At 34.1% G+C, this 14,961-nt stretch overlaps 1 protein-coding gene across 11 annotated transcripts in view; it reads right to left on the bottom strand.

Annotated features, from left to right (window-relative positions):
• Positions 1–14,961, bottom strand: part of ABI1 (abl interactor 1) — an 83,632-nt gene that overhangs the window by 6,057 nt on the left and 62,614 nt on the right. For 2 of the 11 annotated variants that reach the window (XM_052650711.1, XM_052650712.1), the window contains 5 exons: positions 14,406–14,546; positions 10,996–11,096; positions 10,023–10,103; positions 6,027–6,203; positions 2,941–3,027 (listed from right to left, as the gene is read on the bottom strand). In XM_052650711.1, the coding sequence (XP_052506671.1) occupies positions 2,941–3,027; positions 6,027–6,203; positions 10,023–10,103; positions 10,996–11,096; positions 14,406–14,546 (587 nt within the window). The remainder of the gene's footprint in view (positions 1–2,940; positions 3,028–6,026; positions 6,204–10,022; positions 10,104–10,995; positions 11,097–14,405; positions 14,547–14,961) is intronic. The other 9 variants (XM_052650713.1, XM_052650716.1, XM_052650714.1 and 6 more) reach the window with 5 other exon arrangements.

The raw sequence follows: 14,961 nt of genomic DNA, 5'->3' as shown, positions 1-14,961 counted from the left end.
ATGAGGGAAAGACTAGATCCTAAAGATCCAATTTCCTAAGAATACATCCTCAATAAAGATTTTAAAAATATAGTACTGCAGGAAGATGTTTAAAAAAAAACAACAGAAAAGAACTCAAATCATGCAAAACAATAAAAATGATTCATACCTCAAATTCTAGATGACTGTGGTATGTATGATTTAAATAAAGGTGTAAACAGTGAAATGGAAAAAATGTCATGCTAGAATTGTTTCAATGAATTATTTTGATACCAGGTAACAAATGCTCCCAATATTAACGAATTCAGAGCTGAAGCACAACTAATTCTTAAATTTCTGATCCACAAATTTCTTTAAAAAAAAAAGAAAATATTTTGATACAAAGAATTATATAGTCTCCAGTATCTGAGAGAATTCAGAATTCAAACATACTAATATTTCCAACATACTACCTCACCTGCCAATTTCTGGGGCTATTTATATGATCAAAGAAAATGGTCATCATCTATTCTAAGATAGTGTTAAAGTTTTCCACACCCTATTTGCAGTAGTGAGCTGAGAAGATAACCAAAGAACCCAGATTTAAAACGTATGCACATAAGAGCCCTACTGACAACCACTTTAATTCTGTGATTTCTATTTTATCTATTTGGGGTGAGGAAGAAGACTATTAGGAAATGAGTCCCGTGTGCTGATGCTCATTCAGACAGCTCTCACACGGGTGTGCAGTGTATTCTTCCTACAAATGCTAGGATCCATTTTGTTTCTGCCAATCCCTTCTCCATAAAGCTTGCTAGTATTATTGAGATGAGAAGAAAATACATAAGAATCCATTCTGACAGTAAAGAGTCATAGCTCATATCCTTAATATGGCTTAATGAATAAGTTATGTATGTTTGCCTGAATTCTTAAAGTGCATTTACTCTTGATTTATACACAACTTACTAGTCTATTTTTCATTCAACTGTCTTTATACCCAACTGCTGTTAATTTACACTGGCTTATCTTCAAATTGCATACACTGGGCCAAGAGTCTTGTCATCTAATTCTCTGTGCATAATACTCTGTCTAGCACCATGTATAATTAGTTCAAAAATGCTTTCTGATGTTAATCATAAACAGATGCAAACATACTGCTTTTTTAGATGCTCATGTCTTAAACTGAAACACATTTATTAATAGGTTAACTGCTCTGTGCATTCATTATCACCACTTTGTCAAAGAAAGTGAATGTTAAAGAACATAGAAAATTTGTTATTCATAAAACATTTAATATACTGATACCAATTTATCAACAATCTTCCTAACATGCTTTCAAAGAAAACAGATGCCAAATAAAGTGAGGCATTCTGTGGCACCAAGAGAATTACTGACTCAAGATCACAAGTTTGGGAGAAGAACTGAAATAGTACCATGGCTTCTAGAGCAAAGACCATACATATACATTACACCAAATGTCTGTTTAAAAAAAGGATTACCAAATCAATGAGCTTTGGATCACTAAATGGATGTTTATTATGGCTATTTTAAAACATTTCCTAAAAATTCTCGGCTATTAGACAGTTCAAAGGTGGAACTGGCTTTGTTTTTAAACTTTTACAAACAATTTTTAAACTCTTAGAGCACCAAAAACCAGCAATTTACCTTTATTCACTAATTTTTTAAAAAGAAGATTCACTTATTTTTACATGTTTAAACACGTAAGAGTTTCCAACCAAATGTAAATAATAAGGTTGGCTTAGGCTCAGAAATTTCAGCATCGTGAAACTGTTTTATACAAAGTCTATTAAATCACACATTTCTTAAAGATGGGGACTTTGTCTTAGACTATGTAAATTCCTCCCAGAGCCTAGGTTATAACACTGAATAAACAAATACTTGACTGGACGAAGGGAAGAAACGTGGAGAATAACACAACAAGGTCAGGAGAAGCTGCAGGATGGAATTTGCCACAATGTTTTCTCCTGGAAGATGGGCTGGTCATTTGAGTTACACATCTTGTTCAAACCTTTCTGAGATTTATCTGCATGGTGATGAAGCCAAATGAAGTGAATTAGTACTAGACCACCTTACCATCTTCAGCATTTTTGGCATAATATAATTCAATAATAGCAGTATTTTCCATTTTGCCAAATAACATTCACTATGATCATGTAGTTAGGATTATGTATCTCCCAGAACGTCAAAGTAATCAGGTGGTAATTAAAAAAAAAAAAACTTCTATCCTAATTCATATATGCAAAAGAATTTCCTAGTCAGTCTGACCTTCCTTCAAAAAGACCTAAAAAATGTGACAAGTCTGCCTGTTCAGAAATCATCGTCATGGGCCAAAACATAAAGAGGGCTCTACACGGATCATCACTTAAATGGAGTGCATAGATGTCATTTACTTATTCTTGCAGATCCTTGTTTATCCTAATAACAAATCTTTATATAGGTTCAAGTGTATAAAAATTTGAACAAATCTTTCAAAGGCTACAAAGTTTTCTTCAAAAATACTTTGTAACTAAAGGAGAAAATGCCAAAAAAAACCACCCAAAACAAAGAAAATAAACCACCTGTCCTAATAAATTTAATCTCACAGTGTAACTATGCATCTTGAAGAGTTTGCTGGCAACAGAAAACTAATTCCCCTAAAAACTATTGAAAGCTAGTAGCTTCCACGCAATTTTAATTTGAGGCTTTGATTATGCTTTCCTTAAGATCTGCAAAGATCTGACTTCATGTTTTAGAGCATGTGAATACATAGGAAATTGCAGTTGTGACATTCATCTGAGTCAGTAACCATGCACACAGAGGAAAACTGAAGATCGTGCTCTTCAGTTTCAATAACAGATCTGCACCTATTTTCAAGGTAAGATTAGCTTCTCAACAAACGTAAGGAAAATGATGACTCATCAGCCATGCATGCTAGAAGGAGACAGCCTCTACTCTTGGACAGCTCAGGTTTTCCAAACTTACTGTTTTCCTGCACCCTGGCCACGAAGCCTGTGAGAGGTATCTGTGGAGTCAACTGAGGCATAGGGGGAGGGGGTGGAGCAATAGAAACTGGCAGTGACAACACAGAATGGGGGAAGTAAAACAGATAAAGGAAAGAAAAGGAAACAAACAAAAAGCAGAAGTCAGTTACAAGGACCACAAACATAAGTATGCAAAGAACAGTTTGTAAATGAAACAAAACAAAACAAGAAACAAAACAAAAACCTGCAGAACCTTCATTTCCCACAAACAAACCTAAAGCTGAGCTGTGCTTAGCCAACCAGTAATTTTATTAAAAAACAAATACATTTATTTTAATCCTACTGTTATAGTGTTTGGGGAAGATTTAGATTTACCATCACCTTCACTTCTATGCAATGAAAATTTTGAATTCTAAGAAAAGACTTTAACAAAACAGGTAAGAATAAAATACCAATAAAGGTTTCTAGGATACTGTTAGTTTACCTTACCTCTCTAATCCTAACAGGTATGTCTAGCGTTAGGGTAATGCTGTAAATCAGAATTCACATAAACAAAACAAAAATGTTATGGAATAGCTGTTTATTCCATGTATAAATAAATGCATTAGTTATAGGTTTCCTCTAAAAACAGTTCTTATGTATCTATAGCATACATCTAAATTATATATAATATAATCTTATTAAGTATATCATGCATGTATGTTACAATAAGATTATATAATACATATTATATAATTACATGATAGTATAAAATCATGATTTATCATGTAAATTATATGATTTAATAATAAACACAAATTATAAGAATTATATATTATATAATTATATAACAATTGTATGATTGATAATATAATCTTATTATATACAGTAATATAATCTCATTATGTAGCTAAATATTCTATATATCTATATCAGCTCTCTCAAAAAAATCCTTAAAAAAGGTTACTATTATTTTTTAAGTTGACAATCTTAAATACATCACTCTTAAATTTACTAGGGAATAAGAGTGCTCCATATACCATGTTAATTGTTCACTGAATTTCAAGGGATATTTCAAGGGACCTTCTTCCTTTTATATCACAAAATTCTGTTTACTGGTAGTCACCAAGAAATGACACTAAATTGACAGGGAAAATTTATTGGCTCCCAAAGATCATTTAACTGAAAGACTGTTTCCATTAATCCAATCTAAAAATTGTTTCGTAAGCATAAAAATCCGAAAGAGGTTCAGTGTACAAATAAACAACAGAGCAATGTATGTATTCATTTTCACTGTATGGCTAAAAACAACATTGAACTCACTATGAAATTAGTCCTGGTTCATTCTGATACTCTGTATATAGAAGTATATACATGTGTGTATATAATGTTCCAGTATATATATGTGTGTATATAATGTTCCAGTATATACACATTTATATATGATAGTTTTAATAAAAGATTATATACCTTTTCAATGTAAAAAAAAATTTTTTTAAAAACTTCCACAAACCTAAAAATTTAAAAAAACAACCCTTAGTAACTAGCCATGCTGGTTAGTACATAAAGAAAAGAAAGGTTATGCTGCAACAATACTAATCATATGCACAGAATATGCACATCAAAACACTAAAAACACTTACATGCTACCACTACAACACCAACAGTAACTCAGGTTGAGGGATAATTGATTTGACAACAGATAATAATATGTTTAAAGTGTGAGGCAAATTTGCTTTACAATATCCAAAAATATGGACAATCAGTAATGACAGTGTCTTCTTTGAGGATAAGCAACCAACCCAAGTGGTGTTAAAACAGAACTACACAAACATGTATCAGGTGAAGAGTCACCAGGAGCCCTATTTGCGGAGTAAACTAAGTAAATGTCTAAGTGCAGAAAAGAAAAATAACACAAAGATGAGATCTAAAAATGCAGCATAATATGAAAAAAAAAAAGTTAAAGGTTCATGAAACCAGTGAGACTGATGATCAGATTAACTGCGGGATTCTCAGCCACCAGCTACTTTTCTTTACCAAAAGGAGAATAGGGGAAATGTGAGGTAAAATTCTAACAGGTAAAGTTTCTCAGGAGCTTGGATGAAAATTTCAGCCTGGAAAAGGGTTCTATAATATAAATTTTGGGATTACTTGTGAATTATGATATTTCTGCTAAAGTGATTTTCAATTCTTAGAAGGCTTTTTGCTTATAACCACAATTAAGTCTTTAAAATTTAACCAAAAAAAAGAGAGAATTTAGTTCTATTTTAAAACACTTGTTGAAAACATGCATCATAAATAAAAAGAATTTAAAGCCCAACTTCTTATGTAAATATGGAGTATTCAGCATTTTCTAGGTAACATAAAATAACATGCAGCTCCAGAAAGTAGCCAGAAAAACCGCATGAGAAAGCATGTTTCAGTCTGTGTCTGGTGATCACTGTTTCAAGCCAATAACAAATACTGAACAACTGGCTCATTTCAGATTTCTCCTGGTTGGATTGAGCATCCCGATATGGAAAGTGAAATTAGTGACTACTCACTCTAAGCAACTGGAACTTTTTCACATTTTATGTCAAAGTTATTTTCTAATCTTAACAGCCTTTAAACACTGATTGCAGTTAGTGTTGAGATGTGCAATCTGAAGTGAACAGAAAAGATTTGTCAAAAGAAAGTCCTCCCCACTGTTATAATTATTAGAGACAGAATAAACAGGCATCAAGAATGGATTTTAATGGTTTGGAACTCATTTCAGTATAGGTTAACAAGCTTAAAAGTGATAGCCAGCAATTTTGTTATAATTACTGAAAAGAAAAATTGTCAAAATATTTTTAATTTTACTGTTATCAAACTATTATTTTTTAATTTCAGCTTAATTCATTTCAGAGTTTTTCCTCTTTAGTTCCATTTACAGTATACTAAGTGAATCGGAAGTTTTTGAAAGTGATAAGCAATTATTCTTAAAATGATGATTTAAGGTCTAACTTCTTAAAACAAACATGAAATAACATGGTTTCAATTGTTGTCTATCACTGGCAAGAACAATTTAAAATAATTTCCTTCAAAAGGAGCTCCACTGCTGCGTGCGCCTGCTAAGCACAAGCTTACTTGAATTCTGAGAATAAAGTGGACCTCCATTAACATGAGGCTGAGCAGAAAACTGAGCCGTCACAGAGGGAGTCCGTCTGTATCCACCAGAAGATGTCGAGGAAGTGGTAGAGTTGTGCCGAGAAATCTGCCTGGTCATTGTGCCATACTGGGAACCAGGAGCTGAGCCCGGGGCTGCTGGAAAGCATTAGTCAAAGGCAACCAACAAAGAACTTGAGCATCGCAGGTAACCTCCAACGGCAGAACAAAGAGAAGCAGACTCTCAGCAAGAAACATTTTTTATCACTTTTTAAAGTCCACAGCACAAAATAAAGAGAAAAGTAAAGATACAACACGAATAGCTCTCTCTCTGAACTTACAAAAACTTACAAAAAAGCAGAAAAAACAGATACTGTGTGGAAAGTGCAAAAGTTAAGTATGAAACATTCTTCAGCCTTTTAATTTAGCATAATCCCAAGTGGTATTTTGCTAATAAAATGTATAATCTTTCTTTGTTATTTCAGAATGTATAGTTTTTATATGTCAACTGTGTCTGTCCCACAAGATAAGTACCAAATGACAGTCTGAGGTGAAAAGCATTAGTTTTTAGATGTGAATACCTTAGTATCTGGACTGTACACTTCTTTTTCATTGGCAAGTCTACAGAAACACAGTCTAAGAATCTAGCCAGCCAAATCCACTTAAATTATAAAGTTTAAACAGGTAAGCTTATTTTCCACATTTACTAGCATATTTATTTGACTGTTTACTGTATTAGCAGTTATTATCAATGCATATTATAGTAGAATCTTTTTTGTAGAGAAGCACAATTTCTAGCTTCAAAGCACCTATGTCAGCTTTGTTGTATATTGCCAAACTTTTAAGAATTCCACACTTTACCCTCTCACTTAAATTTCTGTGACTGATAAAACTGAAAAAAACTTTAAGACTGTAAAATAAGGACATTTTAAGGCAGTTTTGGGTAGAAAATCCACTATCTTTCCCCACATATTCGGAGGGCTTTTTTTCCCCCATAGTACATCAAAAGCAATCTTTTCTTTTTTAATTTCAAGCATATTTAAACTAACTAAAGTATTAACAATACTTAAAATTTTATTCAATGTCATCTTTACCAACATCTTCAAAGTTTAAAATTTTAAAGGTTAATATAAAGTTCAAAGCCTCTAAAGTTAACTAAACCTTCCAGGCAACTTCAGAATTTATATCATTCTCCCAAACATCTAACCACAACTGAAGAAATAAAAAGGCAGAATCCTGGTTTCCTTTCATTCAGTCATTTCATTTAACCTCTCCTAGAGGCCATACAAATTATTAGAAAAATCATACAGCAAAGGCTGTTCATTAGAAGAAGTGCTAATATTTAACATTTTGGAGCTCCCAAGCCATAGGCAGTCACTAATTAAATCATCCACACACTCATTTTCTAAACAGAGACACACTTTTAAGATAACTGTCTATTCAAATGCCTTTGAGAATGAGTAATTCTGGACAGCTAAGTTTTCCAAGGAGCTAAGAGGTAATCCTTTAACCATTTTTAATAGAAATCCTAAAATTATTTTTTATATTTCTTTGACTTATATGCTGCTAAGTCACTTCAGTCGTGCCCGACTCTGTGTGACCCTAAAGACGGCAGCCCACCAGGCTCCCCCGTCCCTGGGATTCTCCAGGCAAGAACACTGGAGTGGATTGCCATTTCCTTCTCCAATGCATGAAAAGTGAAAAGTGAAAGTGAAGTCGCTCAGTCGTGTCCAACTGTTCATGACCCCATGGACTGCAGCCTACCAGGCTCCCCCGTCCATGGGATTTTTCAGGCAAGAGTACTGGACTGGGGTGCCGTTGCCTTCTCCGTGACTTATATAAAAACTACATAAAATCCAGGTTATTTTTTTTGGTGACTGAAAACCAGATAGAGCTATTTATATAGTTCCAAACCAGGCCAATTTTAGAATTTAATTTAGTATTTTATTATGAAATAAGTCATAATGTTAAAGGGTATGTTGACTGATGTAAATATAATTATATATGCTATGTATATATAAATAATACATATACTAATGTATAACTATTTACAATGGTTATATATAACCTGTTTATATATATAAATATTATTTGTATATTTGATTATATAGGATTATATATTCTGTTGGTTTGCTGTTTTCCTTTTATATTTTTTAAGATTCATTCACGTTGATAAGTATATCAATATATCATTCATTTTTTTGCTTTATTTACATACAAACATGCCACAATTACAATTACTTATCCATTCCACTGTTATAGACATTTGAATTGCATCCATATTGTTGCTATTATTATACCACCATTATGAACATTCCTAAATATGGTTCCTCAGTTTCTCTGAAAACAGTGGTTCTCAAACACTGATCAGAATTTCATCTTAAGGGCCTATTGTGATACAAGCTGCTTGGCTCCAGTCTCAGTTTCTGAATGAGGAGGTCTGGAATGGGACCTGAGAATTTACATTCTTAACTAGCTCCCACGACAATGATGCTATTGATCTGGAAATCACAGTTCAGAAGCCACTGCTCTAATTCAGTGGTGGTTAAACTTTTTGGTCTTAGGGTCCACTCTAAAATTAGAGAACCTCAAAAAATTTTTATTGAAGTGAGTTACAGGAATAGGTAATTACCATATTAGAAATTAAAACTGAATTATCTTTAAAACACATGAATACACAAATACATGTTCCTTTAGCTGTCAAAAATGATGCTATCAAATGTTATGTAGCCTCTGGAAAATTCCACTGTGTCCTTGTACCAGAATGACAATAAAAATGGCAAACAAGTCTTTGTATTATTATGGAGATAATTCTAACCTCAAAAACGCCAAGAAAGGGTTTTGGCAACACCCAGGAGTCACATATCTATATTTTGAGAACCAGTACTCTAGGGGAAATATCTAGAAATTAAATTGATAAATCTAAGGTAAGAAACCTGGTTCAACTTGACTGAGTAACAACAAATTACTTTCTAAAGGGAGCATATTAACTAATAAACTGCCACCAGCAATGTACCTTTCTGTTACTGCACATCCTCACTGACATTTTGTACTCGGGGACTTCGACATGCTTACCTATCTAGTAGCTATAAAATAGTATCCACTGGTTTTTATTTTCTGTCTTCCTGATTATTAATTAGGTTGAGGGCATTATTTTTTCCACATGAACTTTCTGCCAACAACTTCTATTACTAGGGCCTTTTTTTATTACTTCCTTTTCTTTTTTTTTATTACTTCCTTTTCTTTTGAGTACAAGTGCCAATGTTTTTAAAAGAAGATGCTAGATGTTTTTATTTCACCTAAGCTCCATTATTTGAGACAGTTCTTTATCCATTTCCACCCAAATGCTACTGTGCATTTCTAGGCTGAATGGTTTTATATAGTCTATATTTGGAATTCTTATATGCTCAATCCAGTCTCCCTCAACCTGGGAACAATTTAAATGTATTTTATTGATAAAAATGTTTTCACAGCACCCTCAGATGCCATTAATCCTTGACTACAGCAGAGTCTTTCAACTGTGAGCCACAGGAAAGCCTCAGAGCAGCCTACACATCATTCTCTTTTCCGTTTTTCTTCTTCCTGTCCTCCACCTTCACCCCACTCCTTTGACTGTTGTATACACCAGGGAGTTCCAAATTAAGTCTCACTTTAAAAAAATACTGTGTCACTAATAAAAAAAATTTTTTTGAACAATCACTGCTATAATATTCCTAGAAAGATCTAAACAAAACAAAAGCTAAACCACATTAATTTGGTTATAAACAAGGCAGAGACACATTTGACATCACAGAGAAGTTTCTGAATAACTTCAGAGGCCTTTCACAAGGAGAAATTAGTGTAAATTAGATTTAATACTTTAAACTTAGTACTACCACCTACAACCTAATAACTACTACAAAAGCTAACCGTCTAACAGGAGCTGACTATGAACTAGGCACAGTACGTTAAATCACTCCAGTGGTTACGCAGTCTCACCTATCACAGTGTTCGCGGGGAGGGGAGGTGGAAGAGGTGGTGCTGGTGGAGCTCCAGAAGGAGGGAGGACAGAAATGTTTTCTAATAAAATAGTTTATAATTCAGGTCAGAGTACAAGAAAGAGAACTAATCATTCTGAAACAGTAAGAAAGTACAATGCTTTGGAAAGAAGAAAAAAACAGAGAAAGACACCCATATGCAAAGCATGTTAAAGAATAAGAATTTTACAAGGTAAAAAGGTCACTGAGTTCACATTTTCATTAACTATAAAATACGCCTGTTTTTATAAGTAGCTTTTACTCCTTTTTCAACATCCTTGAAAAACTAAGAATTTTTCCCAGTTTTGATTATCGAACTCATTTTTCAAATGTATATTTTAACAACAAAAAGTCTTCCTTTCATTTACTAAACAATCAAGGGACTAATCATAGCTCTACTATGATTTCTTAAATTTTTATATAATCTAAAAAGTAAAAGAGCTTTTCTTAGTTTAATCCCATGTTACATTCAGAGCATATACTGATGTATGTATCGATTATCATACATAAAAGCAGGAAAGTCACAACCAGCTATCCCAGAGTTGATACACCTACCAGCCTACAAGGCAACATCAAAGTTCAGCGATGCATAATTCACATTAAAGACACTGATCTTTCAGTTGAATTATCAACAATATTGGTTTGCTCTTGAAATAGTAATTATTATTCTTGACTAGTACCCAAGTATTTCTAAAGCAAAATGGCCCCAAAGTTATTTAATATGCTTTTTTTATAAGTAAGGAGAAACAGCTGCAAAACTCTAAAAGCTCTGAAAACCAATCAAAAATTGTTCTTAAATTTGTTAGCTTTCATTCTGGCAACAATCACATAAATTTAATAAATAGTTTTATCTAATGTAACTAAATTGCTTCAGACTTCCATAATAAAGCTCATAAATACTACCACATATGACAATGGATTAGTGGATGACATACCTGGTCCAATGGTGGGTGGTGAGGGTGTAGGCACGGCGATGGGAATGCCAATACTGCTGCTGCCACTGTTCTCTCGGCTGCCACTTCCTCCACTGCTTCCACTGCAAAAGGGAGAGAAACACCATGAAAACAGCAATTCTAGGGACTCCTTCAAAAAATACAATCAACTCAAAGCCACCAGACACTATTATGATGGATGTGTGTATGCATATGTATACACACACTTACATAGAAAGAAACATTTTAACTGTCCAATACAAATTTTAACTCTAATACCTGAAGTAGTTTTTGTGTTTCACTGTGTGTGTTAGTTGCTCAGTCGTGTCCGACTCTTTGTGCCCCCACGGACTGTAGCCCGCCAGGCTTCTCTCTCCATGGAATTCTCCAGGCAAGAATACTGCAGTGGATTGCTATTCCCTTCTCCAGAGGAAATTCCCAACCCGGGGACTGAACCCTGGTCTCCTGCATTGCAGGCAGGTTCTTTACTGTTTGAGCTACAGGGAAATCCATGTGTTTCACTATGTTTCTCCATCTACTGAAAAACCAATATAATCATATAGTACTCAGAACTGTAAGAGATCATTGAGAAACGAATGACCAATACAATCTCATATACAATGAATCAGCAAGGATTTAAAACCTAGTATAAACAGCAGTGAACAAAGCAGACATGAACTACACTGTCATGGAACTCCTGGCTGAGAATGGGAAACAGACATTAAAAACAGTGGGATGGAAGCCACAAAAGATGCTATGGAAGTTAATAAAAATGGTAACCAACCTTAGTCTGAAATTAATATGCAAACCTCTAATTAATCTCAAAGAATGGTAGTAAGACAGGGAAATTTTTAGAAAAATGAGCAAATGAGAAAGAAGACAGTAATGAAATTTCACCAAGGAACATTCTAGAATAGTGGATACTATTAAATTTTAACTTCTGTGGACTTATTGTCCCTTTAGGTATACAACCTCACGCTGACCAGTTTCAGTAATGTGGAGTGGACATGTTGTTGTTCAGTCGCTAAACCATGTCTGACTCTTTGTGACCCCATGGACTGAAGCATGCCAGGCTTCCCTGTCCTTCACTATCTCCCTGAATTTGCTCAGTCATGTCCATTGAGTCAGTGATGCTATCTAGCCATCTCATCCTCTGCCACCACCTTCTTTTGTCCTCAATCTTTCCCAGCAGCAGAGTCTTTTCCAATGAGTCAGTTCTTTGCATCAGGTGGCCAAAGTACTGGAGCTTTAGCTTCAGTCTTTCCAATGAATATTCAGGGTTGATTCCTATTAGGAGTGCACATGTACACATATGCAAATATACATATGTACCTATGTAGCCTGAAGCTCCATATTATATTTTTAACTCAACATCATTGGTTCAATAGGCCCAGAAACCCAGCAGAGTAATAATCTGCACTGTCTAGATTAATTTATTTTCTTCAATATGATCCCCCTATAATTACACTGTCACATACTAACAGAAGGGAAAAAATATTTCTATAACAAAAATAGTCTGATTTGAAGGCCTCCCTCCTCCCAAGCTAGTCAATACTCTGCTTTGTGCCACCACCATATAACAGACAGATGCACTTATGTGCTTGTATGATTAACTAATCTGTATGCCTTTTTTAAACACAGAGGTTGGCAAGTTACAGCCTACAAGCCAAATTTGGCCCATAGTCTGATTTTTATAACCCATGAGCTAAGAACACTTTTTAATATTTTAATTAGTTGGAAAAAATCAAAATAATAATATTTTATGACACGTTAAAATCATGTGAAATTCAAATTTCAGTAAGTTTTGTTGGAATACAGCCATGCTCATTCATTTACGTGCTGCTGGTGGCTGCTCTCATGACAGAGCTGAGTAACTGCAGCAGAGACCATATGGACCACAAATCCTAAAGTAATGACAAATCTGGCCCTTGATAAAAAAGTTTGTTGATCCCTATTCTAATAGAACAAATTCCTGAAAAAAAGAACTGTATCTCACTGGTATATATCCCTAGTATAATGAAGTAACTTAGTTGTTGAATATGATTAAACTATTACTACAGCCACTACAGAGAAGAATCATGCTTTGATGTAATAATTCAATAATAAACATATAAAGAAAAATTTAAAAAACAATTTTGGTCCTCACTGAATTCATACTGTAACTGATACTGTAACTTCAGACATCAATATGATAATTTATCTACTAACAGGAATAACAACAAATAACAATTACATAGCATTTAAGAGCTTGGTATACCCTATGGAACTGAATCCTTCAAAATAATTTTAACAAGTTATATCTCTAATAAAACCAACCAAAAATCAAGGTAAAGAGCAGTTCCCTGCCCAAGTTATTAAGTGAGGGGTAAAAATTAAATGAAAAAATTAAACTATACAATAAAGTACTCCCCAAATAAAGTAGTTACTTTAGGGGGAGGGAAGTAGAAGCAATCACTGGGAAAGGCCTGAAGCGGACTTCTGGGTTGCTGCTACTATTCCATTTTTTCATCTGCGTGATGGTTACTAGACTATATTCAGTTTGTATTAATACATCAAGTTTTATATTAATAAATTATCTCCTTTTCTGAAATGCACGTTATGTTCCATACCAAGTTTTTAAAAATCCACTGGGTAGATTCCCTGGTGGCTCAGTGGTAAACAATCCACCTGGCCAATGCAGGAGATAAAAGTTCGATCCCTGATCTGGGAAGATCTCACACGCAGCAGGGCAACTAAAAGCCCATGGCACCACAGCTACTGAGCCTGTGCTCGAGAGTCTGAGAACCACAACTGCTAAGCCCATGTGCCACCACTACTGAAGCCCATGCTCTGCAATAAGAGAAGCCACCACAATGAGAAGCTTGTGCACTGCAACTAGAGAGCAGCCCCTGTTCTCCTCCACGAGAAAAGCCTGCAGAGCAACGAAGAACCAGCACAGCCAAAAATTAAGAAAATAAATTTTTTAAAATAAAGGGGAAAAAAATCCACTGGGTAGTTGATTTCTAGAACTTTTTAAAAAACAATTTATATAATAACATATTCTACAGTCTGTCAACTCTCCTAAGAAATTCTTCCTCAGAGCTTCAAGTTTAAATCTCATTGTATAGTTTCTGATATTTAACCATTTACCCAAAAAATTTCACAGTGGTTATCCTGATCTTTTTTCCTAAATGACCGTTAAAAAAAAAATTCTTTAGTCTTCATCCAAATGTACATATGTACCTTTGTCAAAAAGAGGAAATACTAGCAATCTGCTAGTAGTATAGATACTAAAAAATCTTAAACAGAAGTCATGATATAATCTTTACAGAAACGTATACAGTATTATCATCCTCAACCTTATCATCTATGTTAGCGTCAGAGGAGCCCTTTACCTATAATTCTACAGCCCTCTACCTATAATTCTAATTTACCTGTGTGTCCTCGGTCTCTGATTTAAAGAAGCCGTCCTGCCTGGACTATGTTGACTTCCCAGCCTCGCAGGACTTGTCATGTAATCATTAGGAACTGTTGGAGGTTTAACAGGCTCGAGGGTTTTGTAAGGAGTATTTCGTCTAAAGAAGCATAATAGAGAAAGGAGTAATGGATAAGAAAGATAAAACGGTATTTTCCCCCCAAATTTGTGACTATCCCTTTATTACCAAGTATAACACAATTTTTTTTAAATACTAAAGTTTGGTTTTAAAAAATGCTTTAATTGGAACATATGAATTTTGTTACTTTAACAAAAGCTAAAATCTGTTACCTTTTCTTAGGAAAACCACTAAGAAAGGTAAAAGTTCTAACTAATCTTATTTCTAAAAATAATAGTTATAATTTTTTAAATTCTCAGTAATATGAAACTTTGAAATACATATGATTCCCAACTCAGTAACCCACAAGGCACTGTCCTTATATATTGTGGAAGCTAAATATCTCCTCTGCAATTTATTCCTACCTCAATATGGGAATATTAATATATGGGCAAGT

Source organism: Budorcas taxicolor, chromosome 13, assembly GCF_023091745.1.
Source record: "Budorcas taxicolor isolate Tak-1 chromosome 13, Takin1.1, whole genome shotgun sequence".
NCBI classification, from domain to species: Eukaryota; Metazoa; Chordata; class Mammalia; order Artiodactyla; family Bovidae; genus Budorcas; species Budorcas taxicolor.
The sequence above is the reverse complement of the archived record's forward strand: the minus strand, read 5'-3'. Positions and strand labels throughout refer to the sequence as shown.